The 23,617-nt window shown below is 34.8% G+C and overlaps 2 protein-coding genes across 2 annotated transcripts; both read left to right on the top strand.

The window, feature by feature from the left end:
* Positions 1-3,070: 3,070 nt before the first annotated feature.
* HELRODRAFT_111355 (hypothetical protein) lies at positions 3,071-9,527 on the top strand (the record flags this gene model as incomplete). Its single annotated transcript, XM_009018568.1, has 11 exons — positions 3,071-3,152; positions 3,321-3,502; positions 3,812-3,886; positions 4,505-4,594; positions 4,739-4,810; positions 5,540-5,589; positions 5,931-5,994; positions 6,202-6,372; positions 7,447-7,550; positions 7,885-8,038; positions 8,327-9,527. 11 exons carry the CDS (start codon positions 3,074-3,076, stop codon positions 8,765-8,767), a joined length of 1,482 nt encoding a protein of 493 aa, XP_009016816.1. The 3' UTR covers positions 8,768-9,527.
* A 1,028-nt stretch (positions 9,528-10,555) lies between these two features.
* HELRODRAFT_171884 (hypothetical protein) lies at positions 10,556-13,201 on the top strand (the record flags this gene model as incomplete). Its single annotated transcript, XM_009018567.1, has 1 exon — positions 10,556-13,201. One exon carries the CDS (start codon positions 10,556-10,558, stop codon positions 13,199-13,201), a length of 2,646 nt encoding a protein of 881 aa, XP_009016815.1.
* Between the last annotated feature and the right edge of the window lie 10,416 nt (positions 13,202-23,617).

Genomic DNA, 23,617 nt, shown 5'->3' with positions numbered 1-23,617 from the left:
ACGTCTTCATCGTCATCATCTTCACCATCATCTTCTTCATCATCATCTTCATCTTCTTCATCACCACCTTCATAAGGAGCGTCAGTCAGAACATAGTGGGCTTTTTTGTTCCACCGGAGAGCACAACAAATGCAGCTGACATATGGAAGGCCAGAGCTAGACGAATGCATTGCAAGAGTCTCGTGCTAAGAAGTGGTAAACAACCACAGCCACAACCACATCAACTACAGCCACAACAACCACATCAGCAGCTACAGCAGCGGCAAAGTGAAAGACAATATAACAGCTTGTACGATTATTTTATTGTTGTTGTGTTTGCTGTTGTTGTTGCCGTATGTTTGTTGTTGTTTGTTCTTGTTGTTACTGCTGTTTGTTGTTGTTGTTGTTGGTGGTGGTGATGATTGATTTGCTTGTAGCCTCTACTACATTTTCAAATTTGTCCAAATTTTTCACATGTCTTGCTGTTCCATTGTTATATTTTTTTGTCGTTCATATTGGTGTAGTGACGTTCGTTGCGTGCTGTGTAGTGTAGCACGTACGAGACATGCATATTGGTTTTTAAAGTATTTCAAATTCTTCCTTCCAGCAAAGGAGGTCATCCTTACGCTGAAGCAGCTACGAGCATCTTAAAAGGAAGAGGGCTGGACGCTCTGCTTGACGACATGGATCGTGTAGCCGATGACGACGGAATAGATAAAAAATGGATTTGCAGATCCCACAGCGAATACCCAGGAATAGCTAGGTTGCTTTCACGAAATTGTTACCCTAATTTAACCTAATGTACCATATCAAAATTGTAAAAGAAAACTCCTCACTGTCATATAATAAAGGTTGAAGTTAAATGAGGTTCGCACATACTGTTGGTCGCGTGCATGTGCTTTCTATAGGCCGAAACATACAACCACACATTGCTAAAATTGTCCAATAATAATTCAAATAAATTCAATGTTTGAGAGTTTAAATTATTTTTGTTTTTAATAAACATTATAATTAATTAGTTAGTTTATTAATTAATTTTATGTTGGTAAAAAAAATTAATTTTAATAAACATTATAATTAATTAACTAGTTTATTAATTAATTTTTAATCTTTTTTGCCACAAAAATTCAGTCGCCAGCAGTCGCACATATCGACGGCAAGCAGCAGTAGGAGAATGACGCGACCACTGCCCACTCCTCGTAACGTCAAAGAGTCAGTGTTCAAGATGGCGGTTGACGGCATTAAGTATTTAGCTGTTAGTATATAAGTGTATTGTGTGTATGTGTATGTATGTGTGTGTGTATTTGTGTAAATATTATTACTGCTTGTTCACAGAGAGGAACGTCAATGGTCCAACCTCAGTCAGCTGACTATAGAGGATCGGTGAAAAACCGGAGCATTGCTCCATCTGCGAGAAAAAGTGTCAGTAGAATACTGTACCGAGTCGTATCGTTATAATATTGTATTGTATTATAACTCTGTCATATTTTATTATGTGGTATCGTAATTGTATTGGGCTGAATTGTATTATACTGTATTGTATTGCATTGTGTTTTATTGCATTGTATTGTATTGTATTGTATTGTATTGTACTGTACTGTACTGTACTGTACTGTACTGTACTGTACTGTACTGTACTGTACTGTACTGTATTGTATTGTATTGTATTGTATTATATTGGCTTGCTGCGGCGTGTTATCTTACTGCACTTTGTAACCTCAGTCTCAAACTTCATCATCGCCTTTCTTCCTCAAAGGTGACGGCATCAGTCAGTCAGGAAGATCTAGTGGATGATGAATTCTATAATGTGGCCTACCCTACAAGCCCCCCTCCACGTCCCCCCTATCAGTCTCTATTATCCGCGAAGCTCCTCGATCGATTGGAAGAAAATGATGATGATGAAGAGGATGATAATGAGAGGTGGTTTGTTGTAGTTGTAGCAATTGTAGTAGTTGCAGTGGTTGTAGTAGTTGCAGAAGTTGTAGTTGCAGCTGTTGTAATAATTGCAGCAGCTGTAGTAGTTGTAGAACTGCATCAGTTGTAGTAGATGTACCTGATTACAGATTACAGCGTTTTTTTGAATGTTGTTTTGTTGATTGCTGGTAAGATGATTGATGTCAATTAACCGCTAAGTCTCTAACGTAATATAGTGTTGATGTTAGTTTTTTTGTGTCGTTGTAAATTAGTTGAGCTGTTGTTGTTGTTGTTTGTTGTGTTGTTGTTAGTTAGTTGAATTGTTGTTCTGTGTTAATAGCATAATAGCAATTAATTAATTAACTAATTAAATCAAAACATTAAATAGAGATTACAGTTAATAAAGTTAACTCAAAATTCATCCTAATTGAGCTGTCGTTAAATACATGGCAATTAAACAACCAACTATAGACCGTCTTACAGCAACACCCTTTACGACTACATGGACAACGTCGGGATAAAAAGTTCAAAGTCAGAAAAGTCACAGTCGCCACAGCAGTCGCCACCACCGCCACCGCCACCAACGTCCCAACAATCAAAACGTCCACTTTTTGTCACTTTTTCAACTTCAAACCCCCCACATCCGCCTGCAACAACTGCACCGGCAACAACAATCTCATCGGACCAATTACGTGAAAGGGGATTTCCAACTGGTATAAATAGGGAAAAGGTGGAAAAACCCAAAATTGGCGATAATGATCGTGATGATGATTTTGAAGATCTTTTTAGGGAGAAACAAGCGACGCCATCAAAAGGAGGAATGGAAGAAGATTTTAAGCATGGAGAAAAGTTTGTGCTGGTATACGCGCGTGTGTGTGTACGTGTGTGTGTGTGTGTGTGTGAGAGAGAGAAAGAGAGAGAGAGAGAGAGAGAGAGAGAGAGAGAGTTTGTGTGAATGTGGTGTGCTGATGTACATGTGTGTGAGTGTTTGTACGTGACACGAGTGTGTTTATGTGCTTTATAACTCAGCGTTATCGTTAGTGAAGTAATTTTTTTTTTTTCGTTAAACATTTCATCTCAGTTCAATCAAAAACTTTTAAAAAGACGTAAGAAAAAAACGGCCGCGAAAGTTAGCGCTGGAGACTTTCTGCTGGCTGATTCAAATAACTGGGGCAGGAGGATGCCCGATGACGTCATCAACAATCTGCCAGACAACGGAAAGAGACAGTTCGCCATCGGAATTGTCGGAGAATTTTTGGGTCGGATTTTCTGAATTTTTTTTTACAAAATATAAACTGTTAAACTGAAATTTTTTTTATGTACAAGCGTTATACGCACTGCGCTATCGTTATAATGTGAATTATTATTATCAATGTCATATTATTCACTTATCTTATCACCTACCACTCAATCTTCTAATCAATCAGGAACGAATTACAAAGAATCTGGAATTACCCGAGAAACGTTGGACCAATTGGAAGAGATGCAAGACTACCGGCCCTTCTTCACTTACTGGGCGACGTTCGTGCAAATCATCATCTTCATCATCGCAACATCTGTCTATGGGTTTTCCCCGCTCGGGTTTTCCGAGACTCCGATATTCGCAGAGGTTTCGGTTCCGTTTTTGTTCATTATCTTACTATAAATTAAATTTAAATACTTGGTGGTTTTATTTGCGAATGAAGATCTTAAAATTGATTTTTTTATTGTAATCCAATTTGATTATGAATTAAAAAACTTTACTGATGATTAATAGATAGATGGATGGATAGATAGATAGATGAAAGGATGGATAAATGAAGGAATTGATATATGGATAGATGAATGGATTGATAGATGGACGGACGGACGGATGGATGGATGGATGGACGGACGGACGGATGGAATGATGGATAAATAATAAACATCAATTTTCAAGGTGCGAACAGTCAGTTTGGCCATAGAGAAAGTATTTTACAACGAGAAGAACAACATGTGGATTGGTCCAAAGCAGGTTGGTTCACGTTCATCATCTTCATCACCATCATCATTATCATTATTATTTTTATTATTATTATATTATTATTGAGATAGAAGTACTTTATAACCAATTTGAATGCATCACCGTTTAGCCTTAAACAATGAGCATTGTGGTTTTTGGTTTTTATTGAACATTATCACATTTTTAATTACTTTTTTCCTTTTTAATTTTAACGACTTTGGTTGAAATAAAAGAGTTTCCATCATCATTATAATGATTATTATTATTATTTTTATTATTATTATCGTCATTATCATTGATGTGACCACCATCAACAAAGCAACGTCAAAATCAAACTCTCTTTACCATTGCCAACTTACTGGTCATCATCATCACATCATCACCATCATCATCATTGTGGACATCATTAACATTTTCAACCCTATCACCATTACTTCGTTATCTCTCGTGGACATTATCATTTCAACCATCATAATTTCATCATTATGCTGTAACACACACACACACACACACACACACACACACCTGCACTACGTAATAACAAACACACGCACACGCACGCGCGCACACACCACCATTATTACGGACATCATTATCATTTTAACCATTATCACCACAAAATGACCGCAGGCCGACTTGATCCATCTCGGAGCCAAGTATTCACCATGTATGAGGCGAGATGCAAACGTCGTTGACAGACTCAACATGGACATTGAGGAGGTACTGAAAAATTATGACCATGACCCTGACTTGATGTTATTTTTAATATTAATTATTGATATTATTAATATTAATATTATATTATTATTATTACAATATCATTATTATGATCAGTCATATTATCATAAATATTCTCACGTGTAGGAGGAAGAGACGGGCTGTTGCTCGTACAACGACGGTTCAGGGTGTGTCCAGCTTAGCTCTTTGAGATGTCCAGTATGTTTGTGCGTGTGCGCGCGCGTACGTTTGCGCGTGTGTGTATGTTTGTGTTTATGAGAACGTTTGTCTTTGTGTGTGTAGTGTGTAGTTTATGTGTGTAGTTTGTAGTTTGTGTGTGTGTGTGCGTGAGTGTTTGTGAAAATGTTTGCCTCTGTGTACGTGTGTGTTAGTGTGTGGTGTGTAGTGTGGCGTGGCGCTTTTATGACACCCAATCATCATTAATTATATTCCTATTCTTATTAATATTCATTGATTGGAATGAAATATAATTATTTAATTCAGGGGTAGGTAAACCTCTTGCCGTGTGGGCCACATTGAGAATATTTTATCTTAGAAGGGCCGCATATGTACTTGTGTACTAACCCTTTGGCCGGGAGGGCAACATTGAGAATATTTTATCTTTGAAGGGCCGCATATGTACTTATGTAATTAAGTAGCAAATTTTTTCGACCCGGGAGAGTATTTTTTTAAGATTTGTGGCTCCTTTTTTTCTCTTTTTTAGTCATAACGTCTGGCTGACGATCTTTTATTTGGCAAACAAGGCCTTGTTGGCTCTAGTTTGTCTACCTCTGAGTTAGCTGATCAATTAATTTTACCGATAATGTTAATTCACACGTATATTTTTATATTTATTTTTATATTTTTATTATATTTTTTATTTTTTTTAATATTTTTATATTATTATTATATTTATTTTTATATTTTTATATTTTTTATCTCTATCAGAAGACGTTGGCTTCCTGGTACAATAACACAGTGTGCGGTCTCGATCCAGAGTAAATGGCCCAAGCATGCAATAATTTATTACAATAATTATTATATTATGAAAATTATATTATGTTAATATTTATTATTATTATAATTTAATTAAAAAATTTTTTATTTAGATCGTCGTCGTCGTCATTATTATATCACGTCATAAATCTTTTTACAACCTATCGCTTCAAATTTGTTTTGAGTTTGAATTTTTGAAATTTTCTCAATTTTTTTAAAAATTATCAATCAATTAACTCATTTCATTATTCAATCAATCAATCAATATTTTGTTTGTTCGTTCATTTGTTCGTTCATTCATTCATTCATTCGTTCATTCATTCGTTCATTTGAATCGTTGCAGCTACTGCAGTAGCGCCAGCGTGCTGCCCACAATGTGGCCAAAGAACAACATAACCGAGTGGCCGGTTGGTGTAGGCGTTTGATTGAGATTATCGCTAATAACAACAATAACAAAATTAATAATAAAAAAATAATAACAGAAAATATTGTAATAGTAATAATAATAATATTAATATTTTCCCGGCTTTCTCATCACTATAACATAAGCTATTAATTCTTTTAAGTAATAATATAGAAATTTATTCAAATTAGTGTAATGTACGTTACTTAAGATATGCCAGGAGGTTCCATTGATACCCCCGAACGGCCCGAAGCACATGACGTGTGAGGTGGTGGCCAGGCCCTGTTGTGTCGGCATTCATGGCCAGTGCATCATCACCACACCGGCCTACTGCGCCTTTCGTGGGGGGTACTTTCATCCCGAGGCTAATCTCTGTTCTCAGGTTGGTTTCTCAAATTTAGTAGCTAGTCGGTTGGTCGGTTTGTTGGTTGATCGGTTGGTTGGTCGGTCGGTTTGTTGGTCGGTCGGTCGGTTTGTTGGTCGGTCGGTCAGTCGGTCGATTGGTTGGTTGATTGGATGGTAGGTAGGTTAGTTGGTTGCTCGGTCGGTTGTTTGGTCGGTTTTACAATCGATTTGTCGGCCAGTCGATTCGGTTCAGTGGGTAGGTCGGTTGAATGGTTTGATATATCAAAAATTAAATTTTATCAATATAAAAGAATAGAATATTCTACTATTTTATTGTTATGTCCACAAGCATTTCTCGGTAAGCAAATAAAAGTCATGATGATATTTTATATTATATAGGTATGTTAATACTAAGGGCTGTTAAGAATTTTAAAATATTGTATCGCTACGACCAAAGCAAATACTTTTTTAACTGTTTTGCCGATACCCATTCATTTGAAAAGTATCGCCGGTAATGCCAATACTTTTGCATTATTTAAACAGTGCTACCGAAAAATAACTAATATAATTTATCTATTCTAATGTTTTTAACAGTTAATATATCACATGGAAATGACCTCAAAGACAATTAGATTGTGGGAATCAGCCGAGAGAAAATAACTTTTTAAGAACAAACATGCAAAAAGCGGCGAAACTTAATACTAAATCCCAAATTTGAATCCCAAATTTAAATCTCAAATTTAAATCTCAAATTTAAATTCCAAATTTAAATCCCAAACTCCAAATGAAAAACGCGTCAAGCTCTGATCATTGAAATAATCATTAATAAAAATATAATCTTTTGACGATCATATATTTTGACATCGGGATCGATTTTGTACTATCTAAAAAGTATCGGCACTATCAAGTTGGATACCTACTCGCCATCAAAAGTATCGCCGCTACCAAAGCCAATACTGAAAATGTGATATCATATAATTATATCATATCGACAGTACATCGCATCAATATTATTTCATCCTATCGATATTATATCATATATTATCAATATTATGTCATATCATATACCATATATCATATCGTGATAATGTGAAGATATCATTTAAACTAGGTAAAATCATGTCTCAGTGAGATATGCGGCATGTTACCATTCTACAACGAAACCTACCCCAATCAGTTCTACAGACTTTGGACTTCTCTGTTTCTCCACGCAGGGTTTGTTAAAGTTTTCTGTTTGTTCGTTCGTCCGTTCTGCGTTCGGTGCTTGTTCAGTTTGTATTTTACAGTATTTTGGTATTTTTAAATTACATGTCCTTAGCATCATCTTCGTCATCTCCATCATAGAATAATCCGCTCATCATCTTCATCACAGCCCCCATCAGTCACTCACCATCTTCATCAACATTCATCACAACCTTCATCATTCACTCATCATCTTCATCATCTTCATCACACCGGCGTCATTCACTCATCACTCTAAACCAACATTCAATCTTCATCACACCACCATCATTCACTCATCAATTTTCATCATACGGTGAACATTCAGGATACTGCAGCTACTGATAACGATAATCTTCCAGTATTTCATCATGCGAGACATAGAGCGCCTGCTTGGATGGTTCCGCGTCTGCGTCATCTACATCGCCAGCGGAATAGCTGGCAGTCTTGCTAGTGCCATCTTCCTTCCTTATCACGTCGAGGTAGATTTTGAAATTTAGAATTAGCGAATTGAAGTTTGAAATATATTTCATCAGACCAATTGTTGGCATTATTTTTGAAGTTCTTTGACGTCTCTTAAAAAATGTTATTTGGTTTTTTGCATATGTTAACTAAATTTTTTATGTTTTAGACTTTATTTTTCTAAAAATTGAAAATTGAATTTATTGGCATCATCTTTACCACTCCAATCATTATCATCACAATGCCATTATCATCATCATCATCAGCCCCATCATCATCAACACTACCAACCGTCATCATCATCAAAGGCAGGACCTTCCGGTTCTCAATTCGGACTTCTGGCCAGCTTGTTTGTGGAGGTGATATACGGCTGGCAGTTAGGGATAGTGCAATCACCCTGCCTGGTCATCTTCAAACTGACCTCCATCCTCATCTTCCTCTTCATCATCGGCCTCTTTCCATGGGTGGACAACTACGCCCATCTCTTTGGTTTCATCTTCGGCTTCTTCATCTCCTTTGCCCTCATGCCATATGCGGCAGAGTTGAAGATTTTGGGACGGAGAGGTCAAATTTTGTGCATGGCCGCCTGCTCCGTTGTTGTTCTCGTCATGTTCCTGGTCCTATTTATTCTCTTCTACGTCAGCCCCATCTACAGCTGCGACTACTGTCAGTACTTCAACTGCATCCCCTTCACACAGTACTTCTGTAAGAGTATGGAGGTCAAAGTTCACGATAGTAGGGAGTTATGATGATGATAATAATAATAGGATAATGGTGGCAAGATGCTGCTGCGGATGAGATGATGATGATTGTGATCATGATAGTGATGTCAAAAGTAAAATGATAACATTTATATGATAACACTCGTAACAGGTTTTTATCGTGCAATAAATATTCCATTATTCCATTATTCACAGTGATGATGATGTGATGGGTGAAGGTGATAAGGTTGAATGTCAGTAGGATGAATAGTGATGAACACCACATTATAATGCCTGCCTTACTTTATAACATTGCACTTGAATTTTACCAATAGTATGATCAGATTAATTTTCATGATTTATTTACTTATGCTTACTAAATGTTATTAATTTTACTTTTTAATTTTTTTATTATTTTATTAAATAAAACATTCTGAAATTAATTGTCATTCAATTATATTTACGCCTTAACAAATGATTTTATGTGTGTGTATGTGTGTATTGTGTGTATATGCGTGTTTGTGTGTGTTTGTGTGCATGTGTCTATACAAGTTACGTGTTTCGTGTTATTTCACGTATTTTTTTAGATATTTTAAGTTTTTATTTGTGCGTCTGTGTAAGTGTTTAGTTACACTAAAATTACTTTTTAACTTTCTGAAATTTTATCATCTGCCCCGAGAATATTTAGATAGATGTCAACCACTTCCAGATTTTTGAATTCCCAGCATAATGGTAATCACTTACTAAATAAGCAAATAAAATTAAATCCTGATCTGTTTTTTATGGAATAAAAAAAAATTAATAAAAATTATTTTTAAAAAATTTGTTTCAATTTACTAAAAACACGATAAATTGTTTGAAATATTTGGAATAAGTTCAATTTAATTATTCGATGCACAAAATCTTATTAAAATTTACACCAATAAAGTTCTCACCTTTCAATAATTAGGCCTTCTAACAACTTTGATGAATATCTAATGAGATATCACTTTAAAGGGTACCTACTTTACTTCCATTTCAACGTTTTAAATTAATTTTCATTAGTTTTCTACTTTGAAGATCACGTCGATAACAATATTTCAAAGGACTACAAATTACTTTAATAAACTTTTCACAACAAATCAGGCTGGTTATTATTTAAATTTATTACTTAATTGTCAATTAGTACGCCAACTTATTTTGACGGGTAATTATTTGCTTAAACAATTAAGCGAGGCGTCACACAGACCCAATAAAATTTCTTTGTAATTCCAACATTTTCACTTTATGCAGTCGATTTCTTTGATGTTCTTTGATGTTTAGCGACTCAGATTGAATTAATTACAACATTGATCTCTAAGTTTTAATTAAATTAACTTTACAAACATAGACTAATGACTGATTGGCGTGATTCTTTGATGTGTGGTCGGTCCGAGACTATATAAGCGTCCACAGTCTGAAGATCTCCATCAACGAGTTTCCTTTTCAGTAATCTCCACACTTCAGATATTTTAGCAATTTTTGAAAAGTCGCCAAACAGTTTTTGTGATATTTAAAAAAAGAAATTGTCCACTGAATTAATTAACTAGTTAATAATTTTCAAAAGCATCTCGACAAATAACATCCACTAAAGATTGGATCATCCAACGCTTCAAACGAATTTATATTTAAACAACTTACAAACTTGATTTTTAAACGATCAATTATTAAAGAATTAAATTGTCTAACTCTCCGACCTACCTTAACATTACTCAGACATTCTATTAGCCATTCAAATAACTTTTCAAGACATTAAACGTTCAAGCAACTAAACGTGGTAACTCAAGTACGCAAGTCTTAACAAATTTCATTCGCTACATGGCTTCCGCACAGTTTTCCACGTGTAAGCATTGTCCATCCGACAGGCAGTTGGAAATTCCAAAGTCGCAACATCAAAATCAGCAGGATGATGAACTAGTTCAGAAAATGAAACAGCGCAGACATCAATCAAAATCGTTGAGGCATCAACGGAAACAGCATCTGAGAAACAAAACTGAAAATGAGACGAAAGGAAAAAAAGCCGAGAAACCGATGAAATATCGACATAGATTCGGTCCTCTCATTTGCCAGTATGGAAGTTTGGACGGTATTCACATGAGTTTCAAGCATGGAACATCACTGGTTAGAAGACCTGTCGATAAAAATAATTTTGTAGTCAATGGCAATGGTCAAAATCAAAGTGGTCAGTATCGTGCCACACCTAGTAGTGTATTCTCTAAAATCCACTACAATTACTCAAGAATGAAGTTCACAAATAGCAATTTCGGAAGAAACAATCACAAAATGACAGCGGATGCAAACAACAACAAGGATGACGTCAAAACTAAAAACAAAACCAGCAAATATAACGACAGATGTTACACCAACAACACCAACGACGACACGGACTTCCTCAACATCAACAACAACAGAAGTGTTCTCGAATTTGAAAAATCAGCCGTCATCAGAAAAATTATCTTTGAATCAAAAGATGATCGCGGACTTGAATACGTCGAGGTGCATACGACCTCCAACGTTAACATCGTCGACATCATCAGAAGCGACTTCATCAACCTTGCTCGCAGCAGAAGCAACAATTTCGCAACATCCACACCCATCATCAACGACAAAGAAACAAAAGGCAGCAAGCACAACCAGACTGAAAAATCCAGTTTGTCCAAAAAATGCGGCAGCACGTTTCTCCCACTTAAAGACAACTTCAACAAATTTGACCTTTCAGGCAATGATGAAAAAAGCAAAGCTGAATGTGAAAATGACAAGAAAGAAAACAACATCCCTGTTTTGAATAAAATTAAAAGTGATGATAACATTAACGATAACATTATTGTTCAAACCAATTTTCCAAACAGGATCACCAATGCAGACAAACACAGAAATCCATCGAGCAAGCAGGAGAAGACAATGGAACTCGACATATCCTTGAACATAATGATGCATAAGCTGACGGACAAATGTTTGAAAAATATGGGAAAACCATTTAGTTCATTGGTGCAATATCTGAGCAACAAAGACTGCAACAACAGATCACCATTGACAAAACAGAGCAGATTTATCAAGCGTTTCTTCCTGGCCAAACATCTCGTCAACAGCTGCGAAACTTCCGGATTGTACATTTCCTGTCTCCAATCCTGCTCAGGCAGGTTACTGCTGACATTAGACAGCATCCTTCCCACTTTCAAGGTCAACGTCGATCACGTAGGAGACATTGAAAACCATTTTTATTGGCTGATGAAAGTTACAAGTGATTGGCAGTTAGCGGAAAACTTGAAAAAAATTATGAAAAAAGAAATTGGTGGATCCAAAAAAGTAGAAACTATTGCTAATGGGGACAAAGATCTATTTCCGGTCAGGCACGCCATTTTGAAGGCAGTAAGTCGTCTTCAAAAACTCACAAGATGTGAAAATTTGGGTCGACTTCATTGGGAAATTTTCAAAGAAGGTCATTCATCGGTGCTGGTGTTTGTCAATGAAATTACTGTTGCATCATCACCTCGGCCATCCTTATTTTCTCCCTCATCATCCTCTCCGTCACACTTGTCCTCGTCACCTTTGACCTGGATGCCCATTGGCGACTTATCGTCATCACATTCATCGTCATCTCCATCATCGTCCAAGTCAACTTTATTGAAGTACATAACATTGAAGAGTTTGGACATATTATCAACGAGTGAGCAGCAGCAGATGGAGCAGGGCATGTACATCGGCTACTTGAAGCTGGCAGTTCGTGTACAGGGATTGGATATCCTCGTCTCCAAACAACATCTTTCAAGCCTCCCTTGCATCAAGGTCGACGGTGATGATGGTGATGATTCCGATGAAGATGTCAAGATGGTGGTGAAGTACACCAACGTGTTTGATGATGGAGATGGTGCTTCAATGAGAGACAACAGCTTCAAAAATATGCTACAGACAAAATGCCATCAGCTCATTGATACCGTCACTACAGAAACAGCTGCTTCAACTGAAGCTGTTGAAGAAGAAGAAGCTGATGAACCGACCATTCCAACTGCTCATCGACTCCACAAGTTGACCTTCCCCTTGAAACATCACGTGAACATGACCTTACTCGCGCCACAGGCTTCCCTCGTGTGCTCACCTCTGCAGGGCAAGCTCCCTACTCCTCCGCCATCTTGCACTTACCTCCCATTCAAAACATTTGAAATGCTCCACCTCAACACCTACCAGCCACAAATCTACCGGAAGTATTGCCAGTTGTCGGCCATTTTAGATTTGGTTACGGAAACCTGCAGACGCCGCAAGATACGACTGCAAGATTGTGAGGAGAGCGAATCACGCGACGACAAACTGGCCGAACTGTTGGAGCTTTCTAAAATTCTACAAAGCATTCAACGAGAGATGAATGAAACGTGGACCAAACATCGCTGGATAGGTGACGTCATCAGTCAAGCCCGTCTGACGTCATCAAAAGATTACGTATCGTTGGAAGAGCTCTTTACGAAATAAAGAACAGAAACTGATATAATGGAACCTAATGAGACGAGCACACCTGTTTTTGATTAATTCCATTTCATAATTTCCGTGAACTCTACTTATAATTGTTTTTTTCTTAAATTTTTAAACTTTTTCGTGATTTATTTGCTTATTTTTTGCGATTTGATTATTTTATTTTATCTGCTTGATTTTTTGTGAAAGAAATTAATTTGGTAATAACCTAGCTAACTAGTTACATTTCACAACGTAGTGCAACTAATGAAACACAATACTTAATTAAGGCATTCTTAATAGTTTAAACTCTAAAATACTTAAAATAAAACACGCCACAACACATAAAACGAACGACGATAATAAAAAAATAATCAAAATATGACGAACATTTAAATGGGTGACGAAATGTCGATATATCTGAGAATTAATTAAATAGAGAATTTTTAAAAATAATAAAAAACAAAAATAGAAAATCAGAATAATTTTTAATGAAAAACAAAGCAGAAACTACACACATTACAGTGTATTCCATAATTTTATTTATGAAGTGATTAGAAAAATCGTATCGTATCGAACCAAATCGAACGGAACGCCTTTCGAATCTTCAATACCATTCGATACGATACCATACAACTCGATACGATACGATACGATACTGCTAATTACTTCATAATAGAAATCAGAGAATTTGGATAGATGGCAGATGAGATTCAAAGGTAATGCATTGATGTATACTTCACCGCCTCAACGAACGGTCTCTCATTCTCTAGGTACATTTTGTCCTGATAGTAAAAGTAAAAATAATTAAAATATTTTATTAAAAATGGAAAAATTATGAAAAATAAATGAAAAGAATTATAGATTTCATTTTCAAATGAAAGAAAAGTTACAATTCTAAAAAAAAATCACCCTCGCCGATTCACTCTTCAATTGATTTATCAGCGTCGTGTCTATGATTAGTTTATCACCCTCAGTTCTATCACTATCTCTCGTCGTATTCGTCTCTACGTCATCCTCTTCTCCGTAATTATTCTCCTCCTCTCTCTCCCCGTCAACATCTTCCACGTAACTTTTGTACAGCGTGTTAGTGTTACACTTTCGGCAGACGGCCGTCATTATAATCTGCTCTAACTCTTTTTTCATCTGGATTAATGTCTTTCTATCCTGTGGTGGATGGTGAATCAGTGAATGGAGAAAAAGATGAATGAATAACTGAATAAATGAACAAACGAACGACGGATCGAACGAATGAACGAATGAACGAACGAACGAACGACGGATCGAACGAATGAACGAACGAACGAACGAACGAATGAATGAATAAATCAGTGAATGAATGGATGGATAAATTGATGAACGAATAATTCAATTAACAAAACATATTAACCATTTCAACCAAATTATAAAAACAAATTAACGATTTCAATTCAATTATTCAATTATAAATCACTCAAATATTATTATTTATTATATATTTTTTTACAAAAATGTTCAACTCTGTATAAAAATTCATTTTATTCAAAAATTATCATCCAACCTTAGCCACTTGCTGTTCTCTTCTCTGTAGCAGGTCACTTTTATATTTGTTATCAACAAACTTTTTGTTACATTCACCTTCCTTCATGGATAACTTCTCTTTTTCTATCTCAAATTTCTGCCGATCATATTAAAAAAAATTTAGTTTAATGGTTAAATTAATTGGCGATAAATGTTTAGTGAATAAAATATCTAATAAGTAAAGAATAATTGATTAGGCCGTGATGGTCTAATTAGATGGTTTTATTAGATATTTTATTATCGGTGTTGTTGAAACCTTTGGATACTACATTAAGGGAGGTTAATTATAATTAAATATCATGATTAATTAATTAATTAATTAACTCATTAATAATTAAGAAGAACAATGAACGGATATTTCAAAATTATGAGAGGAATATAATTAACTAGTTAGGACGAATTACTACCCTGTACTTTTCCACAAGCTCTCTGGAACTTTCATTCATCTGCCTGGCCAGACCATCCAACGTCACCCTCCTCTCCACTATCTTCTCCATCTCATCTTCATTCTTTTTCTTCTCTTCCGTAAGTCGTTCCTCTAACTTGTTCAGCTGGTTAGTTCTTATTTCCAGCTCGGTGGTCATCATTTGGAGGGATTTCTGTCTGCTCGTTATCTCGGCCAAGATCTAGGTGACGTGTATATGTGTGGTCAATATGCAAAAAATAATTTAAAAAAGTATTAACAATAAAAATAATAAAAAGAAAAAAGGAAAAGAAGAAAAAGAAGAAATAAAATTAAAAATAATAACAACAGTGTAGCCAAAAGAGCCGAAATAATGAATGAAGCTGAAGTTTGACTGGGATGGCTTAACGAAAACGTGAATATAATAACAACAAACAAAAAACCTACCTGAATATTTTTCAAGTTCGTTTTATCCTCCTCCTCTAGTTTCGATTTCATTTCGATATCGAAACGAGACTTCTCTTCTGCTAACTTCATTCGTTCGCGCTTAATTTCGGCCGCCAGTTCTTGCCGATCAAACAACATTTGGGCCTGTAATTATCAGTTATTACCGTCATTAAGTAAATAAATATCGTATCGTTTCGTATTGTAGTAATTACTGTTTTTTACTCTGTTATCGTTAATCATTTTATCCATCCATCCATTTGTCCGTCCGTCCATCCGTCTATCCATTCATCAATCCATTTATTAGTCCATCTAACTTCCTACCTATCTATCCATTCATCCATCATTCAATCACTCATCCATACTTACTTTCAATCGATCAATCTCCTGTTTCTCAGTTCTGCACCTGCTGGCAAACTCACGTGATTCAGACTCCATCGATTCCCTCTCCATCTTCAACGTGCTCTCCATCTCTTTCATCCGCCATTTTTCCTGGATGGGGTTGAGTGAGTGAGTGAATGAATGAATTGATGGATAGATGGATGGATGGATGGATGGATGAATGGATGGATGGATGGATGAATGAATAAATGGATAGATGGATGTATGGATGAATGAATAGATAGGCTGATGATCAGATAGATGGATCGATAGGTGATGGCAGATGCATGACAGAACTACTAAATAAATCAAATATAAAACTATCAAAAGTGCAGGCTGGCATAAAAGCATATCATAACGTATTAACAAACAAAAGCATTTTCAGTTAGATGGTGGGTAGATCCAAAAAATTAAAAAGAGGTTTGGATGAAAAATATCAATTGCAATTTCAAAACATTTAACATTTTTAAAAGATTCTTAAAAAGGTTTTTAAGATTTAAGATTGAGATTTTTAAAAACAATGAAATAAAAACTTTCTGAAAACTAAACATGACGTCAACCTTCTCCATTTGTTCGTTCTGATTGGCCAGCTGTATTTCCAGCTTGCTTATCATGGCGGCCATCTTGTTTTTTTCATCCTCCAATAACTTCTCTCTTTCATTCAGTCTATCTTCGATTGCTTTTTTGGTGGGTGCAATTAACGAAATAATTTCTGTTTAAATAAATAAATAATATTTGCAACAGATAATAACAATATTAATATTGGTAGTAGTAGTAGTTGTAGTAGTAGTGTACTTGTAGTAGTGTAGTAGTGTAGTAGTTGTAGTAGTAGTAGTAGCAGTAGTAGTAGTAGTAGTAGCAGTAGTAGTAGTAGCAGCAGTAGTAGTAGTAGTAGTAGTAGTAGTAGTAGTAGTGATGAGGAATAAAAATGATAATCATAATAACCACAATGATATATTTTACCCTTAAGGTTAGTAGCTTTCTCAGTGATGACGTGCCCCTTTTCAATGTCCAACATCTCTGCTCTCGAACTGACCTTGTCCTTGAGGTCATCAAGGCCGTTTATGTTGACCTCCAAGTGTGTCAAGGCTTGATCTAGTTTCCTGATTATGAATTTTCAATTTTTCACATTTTTTTTATTGGAATTTTATTTCAACATAAAATTTTGAAAAATGGTAGGAGCAGTAGTAGTAGTAAGGAGCCTTGCCATCATACAACTTTTATTAGTAGAAAATTTGATGATTGAAATTTCAGGAAATGCGCGCTATATAAACATAATTGATAGTTTAATTGGTTTAAATAATTGGTTGATTAATTGATTAAATGTATTCTACTAATTATCTTTTCTTGACGAAGTGCGTTGAAAAATTTTTAATTATCAGTTTATTATAACTACTACTCGCTCAATCACTAAAAAATCAAATCAACTAATCAACCAACCATTCAACCAACTAGTCAACCAACCAACCCACCAACCAACCAACCAATCAACTAGCCAACCAGCCAACACGCTAACCAGCCAACTCACCAACAAACTGACCAGCCAACTAACCAACCAGTCAATCAACCAACCAACCAACCAGTCAATCGACCAACCTAGTATGATCTTTAGAAAGCATTAAAGAGTCGAGTTCTTGATTTTTGGCCCTTACGATTCTGTCAATGGCCTCTTCATGTTCCTGCCTCATCACATCCACACTAGCCCTTATCATTAAAAATTATCACCATGATGGTAACGATAATAATGATAATAATAAAAATGGTGACGAACGATGGTTACGAGAGTTAGAATACAATCTCATCCTCATGTGATGTGTGTGTTTGTGATGTGTGTGTGTGCGTGTGTGTGTGTGTGTGTGTGTGTGTACTACTTAGAATAAATTAGGAAAAAGTAATAATATAATAATAATAATAATAAATAACAATAATAATGATAACAATAATAATACCGATAATAATAATAATAATAACACTAATAATAACACTAATTAAAAAATTGATGACTTGTACTCCTTGCGTAGCCTATTAATATCCTCTTGCTTTTCCAACTCTACGACCTTCAACCTCTCAACATAGTTACTCAGTAGCATCTTCTTCTCGCTTTCCAGTAATTCCACTTTCTCCATTAGGTCTTTTGATATTATATCTATCTCTTGTTTGTATCTGTTGTAGTGGAGTATCATGTTTGCGAATGTGTGAGTGCGTGTGTGTACGTGAGAGTGTGATAAGTGTGTGTGAATGTGTGTGTATGTGAGAATGTGTGTGTGTGAATGTGTGTGTATGTGAGAGAGAGAAAGAGAGAGAGAGAAAGTGCGTGTGTGTGTGTGTGTGTGTGTGTGTGCGTGCGAGTGTTTGCAATTGTACGTGCATAAGTATCGACATGTTCTTGTGCGTCTTACATACAAAATATAAATAAATGTTAATAAAAAAAATCAATACGCGCCTTATCTATGTATTATTATTATTCTTATTATTATTATTCTTCTTATTATTATTATTATCAGTTACTACCTTAGCTTGCATGCCTCGAAAGACTCTTCGGTTATTTTCAATCTATTCCTTTGGGAAGAAACAAAAAATAATAATTATAATAAAAATAATAATAATAATCATGATCATAATTATATTCATAATAATTCGACATTTTGTGAAAAACTCTCGTTATAAATAATGAGTAATAATTTAATATTTAAGTTAACTTAATTACTAATTAACAATTAATTTTAATAATTAATAATAAATAACTAATCAATGATATTATCAATTAATAACTTAATTGATAATAATTATTCGCCATGGTCATCATCATCGTCATCATGTTATACCACCACATGATGGGACTTCATTTACTCATTTGTCATCAACATTGTAAAAGTTTTTCGCATCACCATCATCGCCATCCCCATCATCTACCTCATCACCATCGTCACCGTCATCATCATCATCGTCATCTACATCATCGTCGTCGTCATCATCATCCTCATTATCGTCATTCTTGTCATCATCATCATCACCACATTACCAGAATGACGTGACTCAATATCACTATGACGTCACTCAACAACACAGACAGCATGCCCCATCACTCACTCATATGATCCTTGCAGCATCAACTTCTCATCATCGTGCTGTTGTTTTAACCTACGCAAGCTCTCTCTCAGGTAGGCCAACTCGTCGTCATTCAGCTTTGCCTGAGTGTATGTTTAATGATGATGACGATGAGTGAAGCTTTTGATGATGAGTGAAACTTTTGATGATGGTGATGACGACGATGATGGGTGAAGCTTATTATGATAATGTTGATGGTAATGAGTGAAACTTATTATTATTATTATTATTACTATTATTATTACTATTATGATATATGTTAATGATAGATTAATGATACAACAAAATAAGATGACGATAACAGCTATAATGATAATACATGATACTGAGTCATTAATGATAAGATACGATAGTGATTAAAGCTATCATGATGATATATGATTACAGTAGATAGATTAATGATACGATAAAATGACGTTGATGGTTATAATGATAATGAGAGGAGAGTTGAAAAAAATCGTGGTTTCGTTTCGATTGTGACAGCCTTCAGAAAAACCCCAAGAGATGAGGATAGAGTAATGAAAACATGATGATAACGATGATGACGAAACGAAACGATGACGTAATAATGACGTCAGACTGACTTTAGTTTCGTTATCTTCAGCATCAATATCTCTTCTTTTCACTTTTGTGGCTGTTTTATTAGCTTTAGGGCTTTCGGGTTTCTTCTCTATAAATGAAATTTTACTAATTATTTAAAAATTGATCAAGTTTGAAAGATATTGAAAAAAGAATGAAAAATTGTGTTACTAATTATTTAAAAGTAATCAGGTACGTAAAAAATACTGTAATAAAGCAAAGGGAATGAACAAAATCACCATCAAATCAGAAATCGAAAACATCACGAATAACAGAACTTCACTTTTAAACAAATCGCCATCATTGTCATCGTCATTCAAAAAGTCCAAACTTCCGGCAACATCTCTACTGGATGACGACGATCTCCGTTGTAATGTCTTTTTCGTACTCTTCACCAAGAAGTCTGAGGAGGAGAGGAAAAAGTTTGCAGTATTTTTTTTGTTAAATTATGACGTCAATGTTTATTTTTATTATTTCTGTCGTTTAACAATTACTGTTGATGATAATTTTTATATTATTATGAATGAATGAATGGATGAATGTATATGAATTAATGAATGAATGGATGGATGTATGAATGAATGAATAATGAATGAATGAATGAATGAATGAATGAATGAATGAATGAATGGATGGATGTATGAATGAATAATGAATGAATAATAAAAAATGTACCTAATTCGGCGTCATCGTCATCATCGTCAACAATGAAATCTTTTGATTTCTGTTTGCTCATTGACCTATCAGAGGTTTGAACTTTCGGTGAATTTCCAGATTTTCTATTTTTAGCTGGTTCGTTCAGCCAATCGTCGGCGTCGAAAGAATTTACTGATTTTTGGAGAAAAAAAAGGTTTTTTTTCATTAGTAGCGACAGTTAACTCTATAAAAAGACGAAAAAGTAGCGACACTTACCTCTACTACCAGCGATCGAGCCGTCACTCGATCTGGGCCTGTTACTATTTACGTTAGAACTCGTCCCACCGACCTCTCCCAGCCAATCAGGTTCGTTCTTTTTGACTACGTCACTTATCAAGGAAACGGGTGCAGTGCTGAGTAGCTTGTTGGGTCCTACGTCATCGTCGGCGTCGCCATCTTGGTTAGATTCAAATCTATTTTCAGTAAATAAAGTGTTTAACATAATTTTTATTCAAATTATTAATTATCGTTGTAATAATTATAATATTTATTAATAAAATAAATTTACCGTGGGACCAAATACATTATATAACGTGTAATACTGAAAATAAAATTAAAAAAGGAGGAATTCACTCATTGCTAATTTTTAAATGACTCATAATCATTAATGACGTCATCATCAGCAACAACGTCATTGGTGGCATCAATCAACTATTCAATCAATCAATTAATTAATCAATCAATCATTTAATCAATCAATCAGTCAACCAATCAACTAATCATTCATTACAACAACCAAACAGGTACATTTAACGCAATTTCTGAAATGCAAGTGCATTCAACATCATTGGAACCATAATCAAACAACGTCATGACCTTTAATAACATCTTCATAAACATCGCCATTGATAACATCAACCAATCATTCAACCAATCAAGCCCTCAACCAACCAACCAAACAATCAACCACTTATCAACCAACATCGCCAACCTAACAAGTCTTTTAGAGGGTGGCTTGCTGGATGCAGACGGACTGTAGCCGCCAAATTGAAAATCATCCTTTTCGGAAGTTTTTGGTTTTTTGTCTTTGGCATCTTTTGGAGAAAAAAATTCGGGGAACCAACTTAGATGATGATTAAAATTACAAATAAAATAATAATTAAAGACATTCTAGATTTAATCGTTCCCCTAACTTTTAAATCGTTATTATATTTATTTAGTTATTTTTCAACAAAATTCTTTTTACAGAACTAAAAAAATATGACAATAAATTTTATACAAAACCGTCAAAATTGAGCAAATCATCAAGAGCATTAATTTTTGAGGATTTATCGCCCATCATCAACGACCTCCCGCCTGATTTCGAGTTTGAAGTGCCATCCTTGCTGGCGTTTGTCGTCGTCTGGGACTTGCTCTTGCTGCTATTAGTTGCATCCCCTAATCCTAAACTACTCAAGAAATCGTCTTCTTCTTCTTTGTCTTCTTCTTGCTTCTTGGCTGAAAGAATCGCAAAGAAAAGTTGGCAGTTTTCAAAGTTCAATTCACAATAACACGTTTCTTCATGGATATGGTTAATACTATTAAAAGCAGTAGTAGTAACACTAGTAGTATAGTAATATAATTTATTAGTATCATTATACTTTATTTGTAAAAAAAAATATTTTCCAACCTGGTTTATTTGATTTCAAAATTCCTGCCATCGAATCAACGGTGGAAAATTTTCTTTCCTTCGGGAATGCCTCATCAAAATCCTCGTATGAAAAAAAAACGTCTCACTTCCAAATCGATGTTGACGCATTTTTACATTCTTATTTTACTTCTATTACTAACTTTACTTTACTAAAACAGTTACAATAAATACTTACATAGATAAATAGTTAATACTTAACTAGTTACAACTACTTCTACCACTACTACCCCTACTACTACTACTCCTACTACTTCTATTACTACTACTACTACTTCTACTACTACAACTACTACTACTTCTACTACTACGAATACTACAGCAAATACTTATACTAATATACTACTGCTGCTGCTGCTTCTAACTAACTACTAGTACTATAGTACTACTGCGGCCACGGACGCTACTGCCATTACTACTAATACTATCTCATACTGCATATAATATTGAGGCAACGACTTGCACTACAACCGTTAAAACTCTAGTAAAGCTTATGCTACATAAAGTAAAATAAAGTTTTAGTTTCAAAATCAATCTTAATATCACGAGATAACTCAACCGATAACACAATAGTAATGAAATTTACAATTTAAGTGTGTATATTTACATCGTCGAAATCGGATTTGGAGTCGATTTTTGTCGTACCTGGGCTCTCCCTTTAATTTAAAAAATATTTTTTTTCAATTTTAAAATTTAGTAAAATGTCTCACAAAAACTTATCGAAGGATCATTAGAAAAAGACCTTACTTTTCAGCTGTCGCAGTATTTTTTAAATTACTGATCTTGGGTTTGCCTATGGATTAATGAGTATGGAGTAGTAGTCGCTTAGAGTAATTTTGTAACAAATTACTAAAAAGCGGTAATTTAGTAGTCTAGCCAATGAAAATCAAGTTAATTTTAGGATCAGGAAGGAGAGCAATGATAAATCTTTTTTACAAAATGTAAATTTTTTTACGCTCTTATACGTCACCTACTTGTTGGTTCGTTTAAAATGCTATCCAGGAAATCATCCATCTCATCTGGAGTGAAGAAATTATTTGTATTGTATGGTTTTGTATATGATTGTATTGCATTGTTTTGTGTATGATTGTATTGTATTGCTTTGTATATGGTTGTATTGTATTGCTTTGTGTAGGATTGTATTGTATTGTTATGTATATGATGGTATTGTATTGTTTTGTATCAATATATGATTGTATTGTATTGCATGGTTGTGTAAACGATTGCATTGTATTGTTTGTATATGATTGTATTGTATTGTTTGTATATGATTGTATTGTACTGTTTTGTATATGATTATATTGTATTTTATTGTTTTTTATTGTTTTGTATATTATACTAATATTGAATGATCAAAGACGTGTAGAATTTAAAAGAGTAAAAATACGAAAAATAAAGAATACGAATGTGCGAAATATTTAATACATGAAAAAGGTAACATCTTAACAATCATTCAAAAAATAATTAAAATTTTATTTATCTCAATAGATAATCCCTTAATTGAAGCTTTCCAAACACATATAGCGACACACACCACACACACACAACAACAACAACAACAAAAACAACATAGCGTCACTTGATATATGGCGCATTTAAATTAGGAAAAGATCCATCATGCAATCAAACCAAACCCCTG

This window comes from Helobdella robusta (assembly GCF_000326865.2).
Source record: "Helobdella robusta unplaced genomic scaffold HELROscaffold_22, whole genome shotgun sequence".
Taxonomy (NCBI): Eukaryota; Metazoa; Annelida; class Clitellata; order Rhynchobdellida; family Glossiphoniidae; genus Helobdella; species Helobdella robusta.
Note: the sequence above shows the minus strand (reverse complement) of the source record. Positions and strands in the feature narration are given on the sequence as shown.